The sequence below is a fragment of the Lathamus discolor genome, chromosome 19, assembly GCF_037157495.1.
Source record: "Lathamus discolor isolate bLatDis1 chromosome 19, bLatDis1.hap1, whole genome shotgun sequence".
Taxonomy (NCBI): domain Eukaryota; kingdom Metazoa; phylum Chordata; class Aves; order Psittaciformes; family Psittacidae; genus Lathamus; species Lathamus discolor.
This window is the reverse complement of record NC_088902.1, coordinates 5,305,331-5,324,407: the sequence shown is the minus strand read 5'-3', so window position 1 is coordinate 5,324,407 and position 19,077 is coordinate 5,305,331. Positions and strand designations below refer to the sequence as shown.

Below are 19,077 nucleotides of genomic sequence, written 5' to 3'. Positions count from 1 at the left end.
CTTGTCCTGTTCCCCAACACACACATCAGCATCATGGAGACAAACCCAGCTGCGTGCCCAGAGCCCATTGCAAGCCCCTGGGAACTGAACCCTGAACACTCTGGGGTGTGGGACGTGGAGCTGATGGAGTGAGGGCAGAGGAGGCCATGGAGCTGCTGTGAGGGCTGGAGCAGCTCTGCTCTGGAGCCAGGCTGAGAGAGCTGGGCTGGGGCAGCCTGGAGAAGAGAAGGCTCCTGAAGGGGAGACCTGAGAGCAGCTCCAGTGCCTAAAGGGGCTGCAGGGAACCTGGAGAGGGGCTTGGGACAAGGGCCTGTAGGGACAGGCCAAGGGGAATGGCTTGAACCTGCCCGAGGGGAGACTGAGATGAGCTCTTGGGCAGAAGCTCTTCCCTGTGAGTGTGCTGAGGCGCTGGCACAGGGTGCCCAGAGAAGCTGTGGCTGCCCCATCCCTGGCAGTGCTCAAGGCCAGGTTGGACACAGGGGCTTGGAGCAAGCTGCTCCAGTGGAAGGGGTCCCTGCCCGTGGCAGGGGTTGGAGCTGGAGGAGCTTTGAAGTCCCTTCCAACCCAAACCAGGCTGGGTTCTGTGGCAGCAGCAGCTGAAGTTCCAGATCATGCCAGAAAATGCTTTTATTTACAGGCACCCTGTGCCAGCGCCTCAGCACCCTCACAGGGAAGAGCTTCTGCCTAAGAGCTCAGCTCAGTCTCCCCTTTGTCAGTTTAAAGTCATTCCTGTCCCCATGGGCTGCCAAGCTGAAGAAGGACTTTCCAACTTTAATTCTTCCCTTCTTGCTGTAGATGCCACCGATGCCCCAATGGAAACGCAGGTCAAACGTGACCACCCCGAAGAACACATTCTAAAAGGAAACGTGGCCAGAATGGCAGAACAAATGCACGTCCCAGCTAGGTTCACCTCTTTGGAACCACAAAATGGCAAAGGGGGAAAGCAGAGGTCAGCTGAAGTGGACAAATGTGCTCAGAACCTTGCCCTGCAAGTGATGCCTCTTGCTTGGGAACTGATCTTTCTTGCCCAAACCTCTCCTTCTTGGCTACTTCCTCTGGAACTGTGGGGTAAATGTTCCTTCTGCCATGTACCACCTGTGAAAACTCACCCTTCCATTGAAACGTGTCATTGTTCAAGGCTGGAGGAGTCCATCACCTTTGTTATGGCAGGGTTTGGTGGGGTGGGAGGGGTGCAGTGGGCTTTCATCACTGGAGGTACTATTTCTGACATGGAAAATGTGAAGTCTTTAGAGCAATCTGTTCTCACAGCTGGTCTCCATCTGTCCTCTTTGGAAACCCGGCTGCAAGACAACTCTAAGTGCAATCCAGTCCACCCGAACTCCTTCACCTTGAAGGCATCCATGGATGTCGTGCAGAAGCAGCACTGGGACCTCTTTGCACCAGGAGGTGCACAAAACCTGTTGCCAGCAGCATCTCCCGGTGCTGCTGGTGACCTGCAGGACCTCTTGGGGAAGAGCACAGCGGCACGGCCTTCAGCTTCCTCGGTACAAGGACTGTCACACTGGTCCAAGAGGCTCATTGTCCCCTCCTGCTGCATCAAGCTCCTGTACTTGACAGTTTAGCTCCTCAGCAAACCTAATGATTTGCAAGGATGACCAGAAGGAAAGGCGGTGACCAAACCTTTCAGTGCAGTGCTTCTTGCTTCAGGGAGCATGAACGCTGCTCTGAAGCCTCCTGGCATCCATCATCTTTCTAATTGGGTTCTTTCCTGTGCTTAAAGGAATGTAGTGCATCTGTGTCTGCAGTGCAGGTGGCCACAGGAATGCAGAGCTGGTTCTTGTCTCATGTTTTAAGGCACAGTCATTGCCTTCAAGCCCTGAATGGGCTGGTCTTTGGTTACCTAAGACATCTGCAGCTTGGAGTGCTTTGTGTCACCTGAGCTTCATTGTCAGTCCTGGGACCTGTCTAGCACAGGAGAAGACAGGACCAGCAGCAGCTGTCAAATGCCCTTTGCTGTTCAGCATCACCTCTAACACTGTGGTGCAGGAGATGACCTTGGATGCTTAACAGACATGAATGTGCATGCAGCCAGAGTGGCAGGGGTTGGAGCTGGATGAGTATTAAGCTCCCTTCCAGCACAAACCATTCCGTGATTCCATGAAATCAGACGTGGAATGCAAAATTCCTGTGAACCCTCCTGAAGTCCTATCTGAATTAAACCAAGGTTTTACTATGTCTAACCCCAAGTTTACTCTCCCAAGTTGGATAACTTGGTAGTGAATTGAGGCAGCTTTACTACTTTATACTTGTGCATTTGCTTTGCCTGGTTGAAACCCCTGATTTGGCAGGCATCACCACAGAGGTGGAACCAGCCTTGGTAGGACACAAATACCTTTGGTGTCTTGCCACTCCAAAGTGGCAGTTTATAATCCATGTAGCATGGATTGAATAGGGAGCATGTGATCAACCCGAATTCAGCATCATTTAGTACCATCACAAGTGTCACCAGACTCCAGCTTGTCGTGGTTTAAACCCAACCACAAACCTCGTTCACTCACTCCCCCCCTTCTTGCCCTCCCCCAGCTCCTGGAGGGATGGAGAGGAGAATCGAAAAGAATGCAACTCCCACGGGTTGAGATAAGAACAGTTCAGTAACTAAGGTATAACACAAATCACTGCTGCTACCACCAATAATAATAATAATGATAAAGGAAATAACAAGGGAAGAGAATACAACACCTCAACACCAGCCGACCAATAACTCGCCCCACTCCCCCCAGCCGAGCACCGACCGATACCTTGTCCAACCCTACCGTTCCCACCCTTCCGGGTCACTCCCCGTTACATCCTGGGCATGCCGTGCTGTGGTATGGATACCTCTTTGGCTAGCTTGGGTCAGGTGTCCTGTCTCTGCTTCCTCCCAGCCTCCCCTCCTCCCTGGCAGAGCATGAGGCTCAGAAAGTCCTTGACCAGACCAAACATTCGAGCAGCAACTGAAAACATCGGCGTTATCAGCACTGTACCCAGGCCAAAAGATCAAAACACAGCACTGCACTAGCTCCTAAGAAGGAGAAAAATGACTGCTGCTGCTCAACCCAGGACAAGCTCTATTAGGGCACCAGTTATTTTAACTGCATTTGACACCTTGGGATATCTCAATGGCATCAAGTTTGACAAGAGCAAGTGTTTCCAATAGCCGCAGTGACTGGCAGAGGATGGATCTGCCTGGCTGCTCTTCTAATGGAAGTGTCAAACCATCAAGCCACGTCATCCTCTTGAAGAGAAGCCTGGACTAGCACTCGAGAGATAAACAGCTTGTCAGTTCTGCTGTCATTAGACACACAGTGAAATCAAAGTCCAATGATGCCCTATGGACAGGCAGGAAAAGGAGGATTGAAGTGGTTTTCCCTAAAGGCTTCATCAAAATGGATGTTTGTGTGAAGGCTGGGGCTCTGTTTTGCAATTTAGAGGAAGGGGGTTTTATACCTCACTGAACATCTTGAATTTAACAGGAGGAAAAAGTGATGGTGAGGAAAAAGCCTTAGAGAAATCTTCAGTTTAGCTGCTTCTAAATGCAAAAGGCAAAGATCTCCCTCACTGGTGATTGTGATGCTGCTGCGGCAAGAGTTGTAGCACAGGGCTCAGATCAGCTCCCATTGAACTAGGCAAGGTGTCTGCAGGGCACTGGGGCTACTGGATGCATCAGCAAATGAGAAATCCCTTTCCAGAGATGAGCTTCCTTTGCTTCTGAGAAATAAAAGATGGAGTTAGTCCTGACAGTGCAGGTCACAGAACCCAGCCTGGTTTGGGTTGGAAGAGACCTTAAAGCTCCTCCAGCTCCAACCCCTGCCACGGGCAGGGACCCTTTCCACTGGAGCAGCTTGCTCCAAGCCCCTGTGTCCAACCTGGCCTTGAGCACTGCCAGGGATGGGGCAGCCACAGCTTCTCTGGGCACCCTGTGCCAGCGCCTCAGCAACCTCACAGGGAAGAGCTTCTGGCTTAGATCTAACCTGAACCTTCCCTGTTCCAGTTTGAACCCATTACCCCTTGCGCTATCACTACAGTCCCTGATGAAGAGTCCCTCTCCAGCACCCTTGTAGCCCCCTTCAGATACTGGAAGCCAGAGGATCTTAGTCCCCATCAACAAGAGAGAAGGGGCCTGTCAACACAGGTGGAAGGAAGTCGCTGTTCCTGCACACGTGGAGAAGAATTGACGAAGCTAAAGCCCTGATGGAATTAAATCTGGCCACAGACGTCAAAGGCAACAAGAAGAGCTTCTATAGGTACGTGGGTGAGGAAAAGAAGAGTAGGGAAAATGTGGGCACTTTCCAGAAGGAAATGGGAGGCCTCATTACTTGCAGAATGGAGAAGGCTGAGGAACTCCATGACTTTTTTCCCTTGGTTTTCACCAGCACTCACTCCAGCCACAGCACCCGAGCTGCAGAAGGCAAAGGCAGGGACTGGGAGAATGAAGAACCACCTGCAGGAGGAGATCAGGGTTGAGACCATGTGAGGAACCTGAAGGTGATGAGATGCATCCATGGGACTGAGGGGGCTGAGACGTTGAGGCAGTCTGGTGAGGTTCAAGCTGACTGGAAAACAGGAAACACAACCGCCATTTTTAAACAGGGAAAGGGAAGACCCAGGGCACTCCAGACCGATCAGCGTCACCGCTGTCCATGGCAGGACCAGGGAGCTAGATCCTCTTGTGCACATGGAAAAGCAGGAGGTGATTGCTGAGAGCCAACAGGGCTTCACTGAGGGCAAATCGTGCCTGGCAAATCTGGTGGCTCTAGGACGGGGTTACAGAGCTGGTGGAGAAGGGAAGCGTGAGCGCTGTCACCTTCCTGCACTTGTGCAAGGTATCTGACATTGTTCTGCACGACATCCTTATAGAGAGACATGGATTGGATGGACGGACCCCTCGCTGGATAAGGAATTGGCTGAATGGTCACACTCATTGTCCAGCAGCTCGATGGCTGTGTGGAGATCAGTGCCAAGTGGTGTTCCTCAGGGGCTGCGTGGAGACCTCAAAGCAGCTTCCAGTGTCTGAAGGGGGCTTATAGGGATGCTGGGGAGGGACTCTTCATTAGGGACTGTAGTGATAGAACAAGGGGTCATGGGTTCAAACTGAAACAGGGGAAGTTTAGATTGGATCTAAGGAGGAAATTCTTTACTGTAAGGGTGCTGAGGCACTGGAATGGGTTGCCCAGGGAGGTTGTGAGTGCTCCATTCCTGGCAGTGTTCAAGGCCAGGCTGGACAGAGCCTTGGGTGGGATGGTTTAGTGTGAGGTGTCCCTGCCCATGACAGGGGGGTTGGAACTGGATGAACTTAAGGTCCTTTCCAACCCAAACTGTTCTGTGATTCTATGTTTGGGAGGCACTGTCTCCAAAGCAACTGATAATTAGAAGGATGGTAAGAAATCATTCACTCATGTTAGTAAGACTACTAAATTCTGTTATCACACCACAGACTTGCAACACAAACCTTGTTCTCTATCTTGGACCTAAGTTAAGCTATAAGTATTTTAACCCTATGTTTCCCAGGCACTTGCTTTCCTTATATCAAGCCCACCTCACAAGCGTGTCAAGGTCCCTCTGGATGGCATTCCTCCCCTCCAGGGTATCAACTGAACCACACAGCTTGGTGTCATCGGCAAACTTGCTGAGGGCGCAGACATCCTTAGGTCTAAACTGGAGAGACACGACTGGATGGACGGACCCCTCGCTGGATAAGGAATTGGCTGAATGGTCACACTCATTGTCCAGCAGCTCGATGGCCATGAGGAGATCAGTGCCAAGTGGTGTCCCTCAGGGGTTGCTGGTGTGGGGATCAGCGTTGAACATCTTTGCGCCATGGCCAGTGGGATCGAGCACCCTCCACAGGTTCAGGGTGCACCAAGCTGTGTGTGTGGGTCAACACAATGGAGGGAATTCAGTCCAGAACTGACTTTAACTTCATGGGTGAATCTGTTACCGTGAAACCCTGACCAGGACGGGGAGGGCTCTGACAGACGCATCGGGCTCAGAGGAGCTTGATGGATGCCTCGCACAGGTCTTGTCCAAATGCTTCTCGAGTCTCCCCTTGAACCACTTCTGGTGGGAGGGACAATTCAATGGCAGAGCAGAGCTGATGTAAATGGGCAGTAACGGAGGCTGGCAATGAGATGGGTTGGAAGCAGCACGCTCCATGTGAGGTAGAGGATGCGAGTTCAAGGCAACTGAAGGATATCAGAGCAGGCAGCAAGGAGATGTTGAGCACTGAGGAACAAGTGGAGTTGCTGCCAGAGCAGTAACAAGGAAGAAGAGATCCAGACACAACAAAGGGATTCCTGTGAGGGAGGAGGGTGGGCCCCAAAATTGGCCATTTCCTGCCCCAAATCTGCCATTTTCTGCCCCAAATTTGGCCATTTTCTGCCCCAAATTTGGCCATTTTCTGCCCTAAATCTGCCATTTCCTGCCCCAAATGTGGCCATTTCCTACCCCAAATTTGGCCATTTCCTACCCCAAATTTGGCCATTTCCTGCCCCAAATTTGCCATTTTCTACCCCAAATTTGGCCATTTCCCGCCCCAATTCTGCCATTTTCTGCCCCAATTCTGCCATTTTCTGCTCCAAAATTGGCCATTTTCTGGCCCAAATTTGGCCATTTCCTGCCCCAATTTTGTCATTTTCTGCCTCAAAATTGGCCATTTTCTGCCCCAAAATTGGCCATTTCCTGCCCAAAATTGGCCATTTCCTGCCCCAATTCTGCCATTTTCTGCCCCAAAATTGGCCATTTCGCGCTCAAATCTGCCACTTCCCGCCCAACCCCCCCATTTCCTGTCCGAAACCCGCCATTTTCTGCCCCGAACCCGCCATTTCCTGTGTTCAAACCGGTCCTTTCCAGTCCAAACCAGTCACTTCCCGCCCCAATCCTGCCATTCCTGCCCAACCGGAACCACTTCCCCCCCCTCTTTCCCAATCCCTTCCGGTTGTTCCCGGAAGCGCCGCCCCCCGTCGCTCCTCAAACCGCCGCCCGGCGGCGCAGCCTCCCTCCATGCCGTTCCCGGAAGTCGCCCGTGCGGAAGCTCCCTCCGATTGGCCGGCGGGGCGGGCGGAAGTGACGCGACGTCTGCCTCCTCCCCCCCCCCCCCCCCCCGCACGTCGGCCGGTGCCGGTGCCATGTCACCCCGGCCACCGCGGAGCCCCGAGGAGCGGCCGCGCCGCGCCCCGCAGTTGTGAGTACCGGGCCCTGCCGGTGGGCGGGGAGGAGACGCCCGCAGGTACGGACCCGCCGCTCCGCTCCCTGCGGCGCCGGAGGGGCAAGGCCCCGGGGGCTGCGAGGGGCACCGGAGGTGGTGGTGGTGGTGTGGGGGGGGGTCCGTCCCCTCCCATACGAGGGGCGGCACCGGGCTGTGTCTTCACACCTCTGCCCGGCACATGGTGCGGTGCCGGGGTACGGGGTGCGAGGAGGAGCGTAGAGGAGCAGGGTGGGTTTGGAGCACCTGAGGTGCAAAGAGCCATGGGCTGGGGGTGAGCCCCGGGGGTGCCCCCCTGCCAGCACCAGGGAGGTTCCCCCCATGCTCTGCGTGATTCCATGTGCGCGTTCCCGCTGTTGGGATTGGGGGCTCTGGTGTCGTCCACTTGAGGTGAAGAGGTTGGTGTGAGCTCCTCAGGCGCTGTTGTTGCCGTGGGATGGGGCTTTGGTGCGGTTGGGGCTTTGGCGAAGGTTTCCTGGCTGGAGGAGCTGGTTGTCCATGGGGAGAGCGGTGGTTTATAACCAAGCACAGGAAGCGTTTCCCAGCGGTTGGCGCATCCTGGAATATTCTGGAGTAATCCCTAATGGGTGGAAGTGTTTCCGTACAAAATGGGCGTCAAAGAAGGCTTCTATGGCCGTTATTTGGATTACAATAATATAATAATAATAAAATAAATAAATGCAAATAAGTATTTAAATAACCCCCCCAGCCGTTAGGAATGGCCTGGGCTTAAATTCCAGCCGGGATTCCTTGCAGGTAATGATAACGAAACCTATTTTGATTCAACCTTCAGCTAATCCATGGATGGGATGTGGCTGCACAAAATAAAGGCGCATTGCAACCAGTTAATTTGGCCTTGTCCCCAGATTTATGCTTCCTGTTTAGGATCAAGGGCCTTTTCCTGCTTTCTGGATTCAGCCGAACCCATTGAAATCAAGTGAAGTTGGGTGGTTGAGCTCTGTAGTGGCTTCTGGGCCCTGCTTGGTTTATTCATGTTGAGAGGAGAAAGGTGTCCCTAAAGCAATGGCTGGAAGGAAAAGCAAGCTAAAAACCAGCTTGGTTCTGCCTAAGGGGTGCTGCTTCTGGCAACTTGGAAGTTGAATTGCACCTAGAATTGACAGAGCTTTGAGCACCTCCTGTCTGCCTTTCCTTATCAGGGACAGGAGGTGAAGTTTGGAATACTCAGTGTGGTGTCCTTGAGCCTCTTAGGAAGTAAATGTGTTTGGATGAGGCCTCTCAATCCAGTTGGTGGCTGATGGAACAAATGAAGCAGCATTCCTGGTTTCTTCATGGGAATTCTGTTGAACTGAGGGAAGCGCTGACTGTTCTCTTTATTCTGCCGGCTCGATAGAACGAAGTAAAGAAACGTTCCCATTTCTTTCCATTGTCTCTGCTGTCATATCCTGCTTAATGCCGTGCCCAGTGTTGACTTGGAAGGTCTCAATATTGCCTCAAGAAATAATGACCCTTTTTGGTCAAGCAAGATGTCATCACGTTGACAGTTCCCACCCTGAATGGCACAGATTCATGTATGGATTTGGGAAGGGAAGATGAAAACCTGAAGCTGGTGGTTTCTGTGGTGCCATGGGGTAGGATTTCTCCCAGTCCACCACTGATTTTCTTCTTCCATAAGCCAGTTTTCCTCAGGCTTTGTCTTTAGACCTTGGGCCGTGCTGAAGTATCATTGCAATGGAATTATTATTAGTGTTAATATATGAGATTTGAGGGGGCTTCTATTTGTGGGGTAGGGAAGTGAAGGAGGATGAAGAGGAGAAGAAAAACTGCTTGAGAATTATGGGAGAAATCCTCAAGTACAACTTGGCCTCATGGACAGAATTCCTATAATTATTGCTTTTAATCCCCTTCTAGAAGGGGATGGAAAGACCTTTTTCACTCTGCTTGAGGGATTCTTAAACCAGATTCTTCAAAGCAGCAGGAGCCTGCAGAGGGAACTAAGGCAGCTTCCAGCTCTCCTCTTCATCACTCAACAACGTATGAAAAATGCTTTAATTTGGGTAATATGAAATGCCAGTCCTGGTTATTTCTTTTTATCACCTGGAAGAGTCTTTACCAATGTGAGCTATAGATGGTGGAGGGTTTTCCACTGATACATGGAGTAGAAAAAGCATCTAAAAACTTTGGCAATGACACTTTGCCTTCCTCTTCCAAAGGGGGAATATGCGTGAATACAACTTCTCAATGTCTCTGAACATTTCCTTTCCTTCCTTCTCGTCTATCTTTTAGCTTTTTTTTGGTGCTTCTGCAATCCTGGAAGTATTTGTTTCAGGTAAAAGGATGTTATTCCCCAGAAAACTGCAACTGGGGGGTTTCTTGCTCTTTTTGTATGAAGTGTGAAGATCAAAAGCTGCCGTTGTCTCCTTGTGACACTGAGAAGCAGAATGACCTGGAGCTCTGACAAACCGGGTTTTTTCAAGGAGGTCTCTTCCCCAGCCTACTTAAAAGATCCTGTTTGTAGCACAGTGTCAAACCCATTTTTTAAGCCCATCCTAAAGGAGATGAACAGTGACTCAAGGGAGAAACAAGAAGAGTGGAATTGAGCGCTGGACACCGGCATTGCAGCTTGAAGAAAGCATTCATGCCAATGCGTCCTCTGCCTCATCTCTCTTCCTCTCTGTTTTTCTTGCTTCCTCCCTCTCTCTTTGAGCTGCTCCCCTTCCTCTTGCCCAAAAGTTAGAGGTATCCCCTTGCTTTGACAGGTGAAGGAGCGTGCCTCTTTGGGGGTTTCTTCTGCCCTTTGATGCCTCCTTGCAGTGCTAGTTAGTTTGAGCAGAGGTAAGTGCCCGTTTGCTCTGTTTAAGCTGCTGTGGTTTGACACCTCCATGTCTGTGTTCCACAGACATGAACATGAACTTGCTGAAATTTTCCTTCTCAGTTTGCCTTCAGAATATTGATTCTTACGTGTAGAAGAGAAGTTGACATTGTCGATCATGGGGTTATTAACGAAGCATTGAATCAAGTAGGAAAAGACCTTTAAGGTCATCAAGCCCAACTGAATGATCCAAAGCATAGAATAGGTACAAATGCAAGAAGCTGTCCGGGAGCTCAGTGCTGGTCTTCCTAACTGCATTATCAGTACTGCTGGGAGATCTGAAGTGAGTCCTTTCTGCTTTATTTAAGTTCTAGCATACAAATACTTGTAGTTGCTCTTTGTTTAAGCAAAAGTATTTCTATAAGATCATTCGTGTTAGTCCTTCTCAACTGTCATTTCTGATGCCAAAACATCCAACTCCATTTCACTACTAAAATCTCTGATGGCAGCTTCCACTAGAACCAGGTGGGGTATTGGCCATGTTTTTGTTTTAAGTAAGCTATTTCTGAAGCAAAAGGCTGCCCACTGCTCTGATAATCACACCAACATTTGCCTTTTCACACAGCCTGCCTAGAAATGAGGCCTTGTACCAAAATATAGGGTGTGGGAGTTAATGGTAAGGTTAAAGTGAGGAAAGCTCTATGTGTCTCAAGCCTTTGTGGTTTAGACAGACAATAGCATGGTCGTTTGTGTTGGCCACCAAGGGGAACGTGACCCCTCAGATTGTAGCAGGAACTGTCCAGCTCTGAGAGTGAACAGCATCCTTCTTCTCACTTGATGGGAAAAGGCAGTGTCTTGACTGCCTTCTTGAGGAGATCTGTCAGCGGGACACATGATGGGTGTCTCCTGGTCACTCTGTTCCAAGCTGGGTTGGAAGTCCAAACTGTAATGCTTCACTGCCAGAAAAAAATGCCAGTGTTTCAAAACTACTTGATGGTAAACAGCACAAAACATTGATGTCATCTGGACTGGTACGGGGAAATAATCTCATGTCCATGTTCTCAATGCATTTATCCATGCAGAAAGTCAATGGGACAGAGTAGAGTTGGCAGCTTTGCCTTTTTATCATTCTGGATCTGATACCAAGACTATGAAACTTACTTTCAGTTCATTTGGCCTCTTTACTAGTGAGGGAAACTGTTTTGTTCATGCATGTCTTGACATGCCGTGTTGCTTCTGCAGTGCTTTGGGCATTCGATTGTTCTTCTGAGAGTCCCAAGAGTATCTTGCAATATGTATTTCAAGTCCAGTATCTTGGACTTGGAAAATCGTGACATTTGAAGCATCACAACTGACTTCTGGTTTCACAGGGTTCTGTCTGTCCGCTCTTGGGAGTTCCTATCTTCACCTACCAAAATACACTCTCCAGATTTGACTGGTGCTGTTTCCATGTCTTCCTCCTCAGTTTTGAAGCCTTTCCCTTCCTAGACTTAAGACTTCTGCTCTTATAAATGCATGTATCTTGATAGCATTTTGTTGCTCTCTTTGAAGACCACCACCTTTGTGGTCTGTATCTGCCTGAAGAATGAGCAGGCAGGTGAGATGTAGGCTTGTGGTCATCCTACAGCCTACTCCACAAAGTCAATGTATTCTGCATCTTAATTCCCTTGTTTTATATGTATGTCTAAAGTAATTTCTGCTTCTGTCTTGCCACACAATTAATCCGCTGCCTTTTCCTGAAGCTTCTGTGAGATTCAGACTTTGTAGCACTAAGCAGGCTATTAATAGGAACAGGGAGATGGGAAAGCAAAAACCACAGCTTCTGTGTGAAATCTGGAGGGAGCTTTTTATTTTCTCAGAACAAAAGGGCCTGTAAGTAGAAGAGGAGGGTAATGTAAGGGGTTTCTTTAGATCTTCTAACTTGTTACCTGAAAAGGATGCCATTTCCTGCTACTCTGGGGTGTAAAGGTTGTTTTTCAGATAGCCTGTGGTGTTCTGAAATGCTGCCCCCAAATGTACACTGAGTAGCTCAGTCTGATTTGCCAGTGAAGTCCCTGAAGATCAGGAGTTTTCAGTAGTTCATCAGCTTCTGAGGCGTTAGCAGCACTGGGTGTACAATGCACTGATGCACATGAATGAAGATATCTGTGCTGTGTTCACTTATGCTATCTTTCTTTTCTCTTGTCTTTTGTCTCGTCTTTGTTTTGTTAAGCGTTGCAGGCTGTATGTACCGAGTAGTTCAGACGACGGGACCAGACGGAAAAAACCTTCTGAAATTACTTCCAATTCCTAAAGCTTCTGGAAGCTTTGTGCCAATAGTTCAGTCTTCAGCCATGGCAAATAATTCTAAAGCGAGTGTTTCTAGTCCAGTCCATCTTACTTTTAAGACACAGCTTGCCAATACCACTGCACCTTCCTCTGTTAAGATACCTGTTTTTCAGTCTCCCAGCCCTGGAAAGATTATTCTTGCAAGGACATTAGACAAACAGGAAAGTCTTAGGGCAGGTTCTGAAAAAGAGAGCCTACCTCTGAATTCAGGTGCTAACAGCCAGAGCAGTTGTGTTTCAGTGGACAAACTGTCTTTACAGAACATTGCTGTCACCAGTTCATCCAACCAGAGTAACACAGCATACATGGTGCTCAATACAAAAACGCTGCCAGTTGCTGTGAAGGCTTCAAGCCTGCCTTCTGGCCACCACCTCCAGATCCCAGCTGATGCAGAAGTGAAATCTGTCCCAGCTTCTTTTTTACCACCTGCAGTACAGCAAAAAATCCTTGCAGCGACAGCAACAAACATGTCAGGAGGAGATGACAGTGCAAAAATGCCAACTGTTATTTACGTGTCGCCAGTGAAAACAGTGAAAACAGCCCTTACGAGTATACGAGCCATTTGCCCAAAACCTGCCCCGGAAGTTTCACAAACGTTGATAATGACAGCCACACAAAAGGGAAGTAGTCCTTCTCCTGGGACGGCAACATCTGATGGTCAGCAGTGCCAGCAAACTCCGATGAAATGGGTTGTGCAGGAAGGTTCACAGTTGTCGACGCCTTGCCTGATTCCCGTGAAGTCATCCAATAACATGGCTTCCAAGATCCTGAAGACTTTGTCAGACATGAAGAATGCAGAAGCGAATTCTGCGAATATTTTATCACTCTGTTCTAGCGGTCCTGGTGGAAGCCAAACAGAAATCCCACCTATTAAAGATAATGCTCTGGTCATGTACAATGGGAAAGTCTATTTGTTGACCAAAAGGAGCTCTGATATTCTATCAGGCCAAGCTGACAACCAGCCATCTTCCTCTTCTGATGTTTCAGTGAGAAAGGAGACATCCACACTAATTGATTCTACTGCAGTCAGCAAAATAACCAGTGAAGTAATGAATCTGGTGTTGTCCAAAACCAGCGGGATGGTGCTGTCTCAGAAAGATCCAAACCCATCTCCAGACTCCAAAAACCCTTCCCCACCTGGCTTAAGAAACGATGTAAGATCTGCACCTGCAGCTCCGGTGACACCAAGCGCTAACCAGCAGGATTCCACTGTAAACCACAGAAGGAGTTTGCTCTTTGACACGAGCATTTCAAGTGGAGTGACCCCCGTTACAGCAGGTGGGACACAGGAAAACATGTGCCCCAATGGCAAAGAAAAGACCCATTCCCCCAAAGCAGCAAGGGCTGTTTTGCCTCAGGCGAAGCAAGAGGGTGCTTTCAGTGAAGACTGTCAAAAGGTAACTCTCTCCAATACATGTGCCCATCTCACTCTGCTAAATCGTTGTATGGTCCTGGTTCTATTTGAATAAAATGGCTGTTAAAAAGTTCACAGCTTTTTGTAACCAGGTATCTTGCCACTGAATATGCTCATCTAAAGTGTGTTTCTGGTCAAGAAATGGTTTTTCTTTACAGTAAGATTGTCCTATCCAAGTGAGAAAACGCATAGAGAAAAGGAAGAAGGAGGGAGAAGATGCCTTTGTATTTTCTCACAAGATAAATTGTCAGAAACAACTGAAACTATAGGAGAGTTGTTGGTCGGTTGCACCCTGGGGGCAATCTGCTTTCATATCTGAAATGCTTTGATACCTGCTTTATGTGGTTGGAACCACATTCACAAAGCCTAGCTGTTGACTGTTGTAGGTGTGATGTGAGGTAGAGAAGTTTGCAGCTACACAAGTGGAAACCAAGGTGGTCGAGCAGGGTTTGTACCCAGAGACAAGCTCTGGTGTTGCACTAAGTCAGCTCCAGCCTCCACTAGCTCAGCCAAAGGCAGGAGCTGTGCTGCCTTCCTTCCATGCCATGGTGAGGAGGGATCCACCTTCTGTGACTCATGGTTTCATGTCAGGCAGAAGAAACTCTTCTGATCCTTAATGGCTTTCCACCTTCAGGCTGGACCTACATGTTCTTTTAAAGCCATAACATCAAAAAAGTCCTTAGCCTCAAATGCCCCAGTCTCTACCCATGAAGACTGGAGGTCAAGGTTTCAGTTGCTCAAGAGGCCAGGATGAATTTGCCTTCAGATAAAAAGAATCATTCTGAAGCTTGTGTTGAGCAGGTAGAAGGGCAATGCCAGCTGGGCATATTTGTGCAAAATTCCGAGTTTAATCATTGGAACAGATTGCAGGGAGTCTTTTGTGATCCTTCCTCACCTGAAAACTGGTTAAATAGCCTTTTTTTCTTTTCCTTTAGTGCTATGTGGTGCCAGGTGTTGCTTTAACCTCTGAAAAACATAGAATGTTTGCTGCTTTTAGTCTGAATTTGCAAGCCCATGGATTGTCCAACATAACTGATGTAAGGTTGACCTTGAAGTTCAGGCACAGCTCAGGTTACAATGAGGTTAGATACCAGATGTGGCTAATGATGCTTGGTTAGTATTGTCACCACAACACAAGTATGAGATGCACTCAGCAGCCTAAATGTGACCCTGTGAAAACACTTGTCTGATCTTCCATCATCTTCCTTTGTTACTTAGAAGTTTTAGAACAGGTCATTTCCTTGTTGCTTCTTTTACTTCTGTGTTTGCTGGTTGGACTCTGCATTTTCTGGATGTTCACAGTGGACCTGGGGTTTTAAGTAACTAAGAAGAGCGTTAGGCCTGTGTACATATGTATGTAATTACTAAAAGTTGGATTAACCTGTGTTAAGGGTAACTCTTGGAGAATTGCAGACAACACAAATGTTTAGGTGTCTTCCTAGTAACTGCTTTTTAGCTTACATGCGTGTGGGGAGAGAGATTGAGAGATTGATGGGTCTCTCACCGTTTCTGTATTTCAGATCCAATGTGAAAAGATGGATTCACCAAGAAAGCTTATTCAAATCAAACAGCAAGAAAAGCCACATTGGAAACAATACTTGGAATTAAGGAAAAAATTTGGACTCTCTAAGGAGGAGAGAGTTTACCTTAAGAGAATACCATTAAGGAGCTCCTGTGAGGAACTAGAAGAAAGGGTTTGCTCCAGTAACAGCTTGAAAAGGAAAAGTGATTCTATTGATTCATCATCGGTAGATGTGGAAACAGCAAATCAACACCAGGAATGTGTGAATGAGGAAAAGGTATCTTGAAATCTTACAGTGCTAAAACATGTATAGCAACACCTTCAGAAAGCTCCATGTGTGTATTTAGTACAGAGCTGGGTGTTGACCTGGACCCTTCCACTTCTAGGTTCGTCAGGGCAAGCCAGTAATTATGGTCGCTGTCAGAATCATTCCTACATCTTTTTTGTGGGCCACAAAGGAGTTGGGTGACTTGAGTATGACTTGAGTAGTCCCAGAATCCTTCTCCTCTTTTCTGGTTTCATGGGAGGAAATCTGAAGGACAAACGCTTTGAAGAAGACTGGACCCTCTGGTGGTGGCAGGAGTAATCTTTTGGAATAGAAACCAGGCCTCTTTATCCTAATTTATATGTAACCTTCTGCAAACAATTATGTTTGTCCAGTGGGTATAAGCAGAATAATAGAAGAATAATTTCTTGTGAAGCTTTACAGTTTGAGATCAGTCAAGTGTCATTGTTCTAAGGTGCTTCAGGCGCCTTCACTCACATGACAAGGCGAGGTTGACTTCCAAAGAAGGGTATCCGTGTGTGTGGTTTTGTTGTACCTCTCTAATCTTCAGAGTTACAAATGTCTTTATAAATGTGGTCCTTTGATATTGGCCAAGAACTTGTTTGGGTGCTTCTGGAAAGATTCTCTCAATGAAAGAACTTCCATCTTAATGCAGTAAAATGATTGTATCCATCCAAAGTAGCTCTGTTCTGCCACAGTGTTCCCAAAGTTTTTATCTCACACTGCAGTTAAATATAAGCAGCAGCAGGAGATAATAGGTGTGCACAGGAAAGGCAGAAGTGCACTAAGGAAGGAATTCAATGTTCTGGAATTGTTAACTGGGAATCTGTTAGAAAGATCCTGAACACAGAGGTATGTTTGCTCAAATTGCTAAAGAAACATCTTCCATATAGGAATGCCAGGAAGCTTGCAACAAATAGCTTGTGATTTTTGCTTACTTACAATGTGGAATGATGCTCAGTTTAACAGAAGTGTGTTTTCTTGGCTCTGCAGAAAACTGTGGATCCAGAAGAGGATCTGACTAAGAAAAGAAAGGTAAAATCCTCAGCGGCATCAGACACTGGAAAGAGAAGGAAAACTTCAGTCAAATCAACCACAGGTCCAAGTTCAGAGAACACCAGCTCCAGTTCCAGTGTCCATAGCAGAAGTCCTTCACCTCCGCCGGTCTTACTGCAGCAAAGTATCTCCACAGACTTCACTCTGTCATCTCTAGGAAGGGACTCTGAGCAAGAGCTGGACTCTCAATATAGTGACATTCCATACCCAAGTATCCCAGTTCTAGTGTCTTCTGAAGATGCCCCTTCAATTCTGGAAGGGTCTTTCAGAAACGATGCTTTCCCTTTGACTCCTCCAGACTTGGATGAAACCATCCAGGATGAAAGAATCGAACGACTCAAACAGCAGTTAAGGGCGCGGGAAGCAGCGCTGGAGGAGATGCGCAGGAAGATGCAGCAGAGCTGAACTGCAGCTCGTCAGCAGGCCCATGCTCAACTGCATTGCAGTGACTTTAAGAAGGAATTCCGTGTTTAAACAAGGGACGTTTCTGGTAGATGGAAGATGTGAACAAAATAGACACAGGATAAAATACACAGGATGTGTACGTAAAAAAAGGACAGAAATAAAAGACTTGGACCATCAAATTCTGCTTCTGGAGCATCACATCTATCAAAGAATGCAGAAGATGGGCATTTTTTGTTAGTGCATTCTCTATATTTTGAATGGAGGGGTTTCTTTATTAGTCCTATCGAATAAACTTTCCCACTTCGGAATCCCATGGCCTGTCTCTTAGAAACTCAGTGTAAATGGCAAACCCCAACTGTCAATAATTCTTTTGTTTTCCTAATGTGCATGACAACTTTTATAAATACCTGAGACCTGTCAATGGTCACGAAAGGTCAATGGTCAGTGTTTAATAAATGCTATTTAAATGAGTTGGGAATTACAGGCAGATAATACAGATGATGTTCATACCAACCCTCTTCCAGATGCGAAGGTGGCAGCAGGAGAACCCCCTGCTGACCATTAGGAGGTATGTGTTTCTTACTCTTCCTATTGTAAGCCTTTATAAGGCCTTTGCCAGTTGTGCAATGTTGAGGTTTGGCTGTGGGGTGCTTTTGGAGGGGAGGAGGTAGGTGTACTTTTTTAAAACAGAGTCATGTTGAATAATAACTTGTTGAAGCAAAAAAGGTCTATTTCTATATCCAGGGGGGTATCTTTCTCTTTTGCATTCATTTGTTATTTAAACGTGCCTCTTGCTGCCTTCATTTGATGCTCCTTTGGTTCTGATTGTAGGAGAGGATGTGCACTCAGTCTTTTATAGGTTTTTATAGACCTTTGTAGTGTGTTTGCCCAGCATATTCTGTCATGTGTTGTGTGGATGCCTTTCACTGCCCTCTCTTGTCCATGCCCTTGAGCCCTGCATCGAGTTCTGCAATTCTCTTTGCTGTACCAGCCATGAATAGCTGCTTTGCCAACAGAATTTGTCATTGTGGTTTTTCCTGTCCCATTTATGGTTACGTTCAACATCTCTGACCCCTGCAGAACTCCACTGCTGATCTCTGTTCTGTATTTTCTGTATTTTAAATACATCTGCAAGGTTTCTGTTACCACACGGATGCCTGGTGCATGCGTAGGGTTGTGGTGAAAGATGTTTCTTTGGAGACCCCAGTAGACTCTTATCAGCTGTCTGTTCCTTATTAATATGCATCTCAGTGGGAAAAACTCCAGTGGATTGAGAGAGGCAGGAAGGGAAGATAAAGGTGGTCCCTGCAGTGAAGAGTGTCAGGCCAAGTGTAGGAGCAGATGACACACCAAACACATGGTGATGGGTGAAGAAGGAAGGTGTAGGATGGAACTAAATACTTTAATGACAGAGTTTACTGTTTAAGAGGCAGGTGCTTGTAATAGAGCAAGCAAGGGTGGTATGGGTATCTATGGGCTCGCTGCGTGTGGAGTGAGTGTTTTGGGGCAGAAATGCCATAGTTTAGCATAGGAAAACGGGCATCTACTGAATGCATAGTGGAGTGAATGATGAGCATGAAGGGCCTCATCACCTACAGTGTTGTGCAGCCCAAGTATCCCAGAGCTAGGAGCACCAGGCAGACCACTGAGTGCCTGAGGAAAGGACTGGTGGTTGGACCAGTGACCTGCATCCTGGGGCCTCACGGCTGAGCTGCTTCTGGAGGGGGTGTGCATAGATGATGTGTGGCCCTTGTTGGTAGATGTGAGAAGCAAAGAGGCCCATTTACAGGAGATGATTTCTTTGAGCAGCCAGGGAGGAAGATGCCTACAGCCTGCTCCGTGCTTGTTCCAGAAGGTGGAAGCAGTACAAGTTGGGCCACATCTGCACAGGGGATTTAAGCAGTAGTAAGGAGGGAATTGATTTGTGTGGAAAGTGGGAATATTCCCTGCACGTATGTGGGGGTGATGGGTTGACCCTGGCCAACTATCAGGTTGTACCTACCCAACTGCTTGCTTGCTCCCCTCCTGCAGGATGAGGGGAAGATAGAAGCCAGACAAGCTTGTGGATGGAGATAAAGCCAGTTGAACAGGCTCA

General features: G+C 47.8%; 1 protein-coding gene across 10 annotated transcripts; it reads left to right on the top strand.

Moving 5' to 3' along the window:
- The first annotated feature begins 7,092 nt into the window (after positions 1–7,092).
- LRIF1 (ligand dependent nuclear receptor interacting factor 1) lies at positions 7,093–18,197 on the top strand. Of its 10 annotated transcripts, none has more exons than XM_065698656.1 (6): positions 7,093–7,225; positions 8,359–8,558; positions 9,919–9,994; positions 12,192–13,696; positions 15,234–15,512; positions 16,515–18,197. In XM_065698656.1, exons 4-6 carry the CDS (start codon positions 12,197–12,199, stop codon positions 16,980–16,982), a joined length of 2,247 nt encoding a protein of 748 aa, XP_065554728.1. In that variant the 5' UTR covers positions 7,093–7,225; positions 8,359–8,558; positions 9,919–9,994; positions 12,192–12,196; the 3' UTR covers positions 16,983–18,197. The 10 variants fall into 10 exon arrangements, with proteins under 10 accessions (XP_065554728.1, XP_065554722.1, XP_065554727.1 ...); XM_065698650.1 differs by having other exon boundaries at positions 12,184–13,696; XM_065698652.1 differs by having other exon boundaries at positions 7,110–7,180; positions 12,184–13,696.
- Positions 18,198–19,077: the final 880 nt, after the last annotated feature.

What these genes read in the sequence shown, in the direction of transcription:
- LRIF1 (XM_065698647.1), top strand. Translation starts at nt 12,107, where the DNA reads ATGAAGATATCTGTGCTGTGTTCACTTATGCTATCTTTCTTTTCTCTT. An exon ending in TCAGTGAAGACTGTCAAAAG is followed by an intron (nt 13,697 to 15,233) that starts GTAACTCTCTCC and finishes TCTGTATTTCAG; the next exon opens with ATCCAATGTGAAAAGATGGA. An exon ending in AATGTGTGAATGAGGAAAAG is followed by an intron (nt 15,513 to 16,514) that starts GTATCTTGAAAT and finishes TTGGCTCTGCAG; the next exon opens with AAAACTGTGGATCCAGAAGA.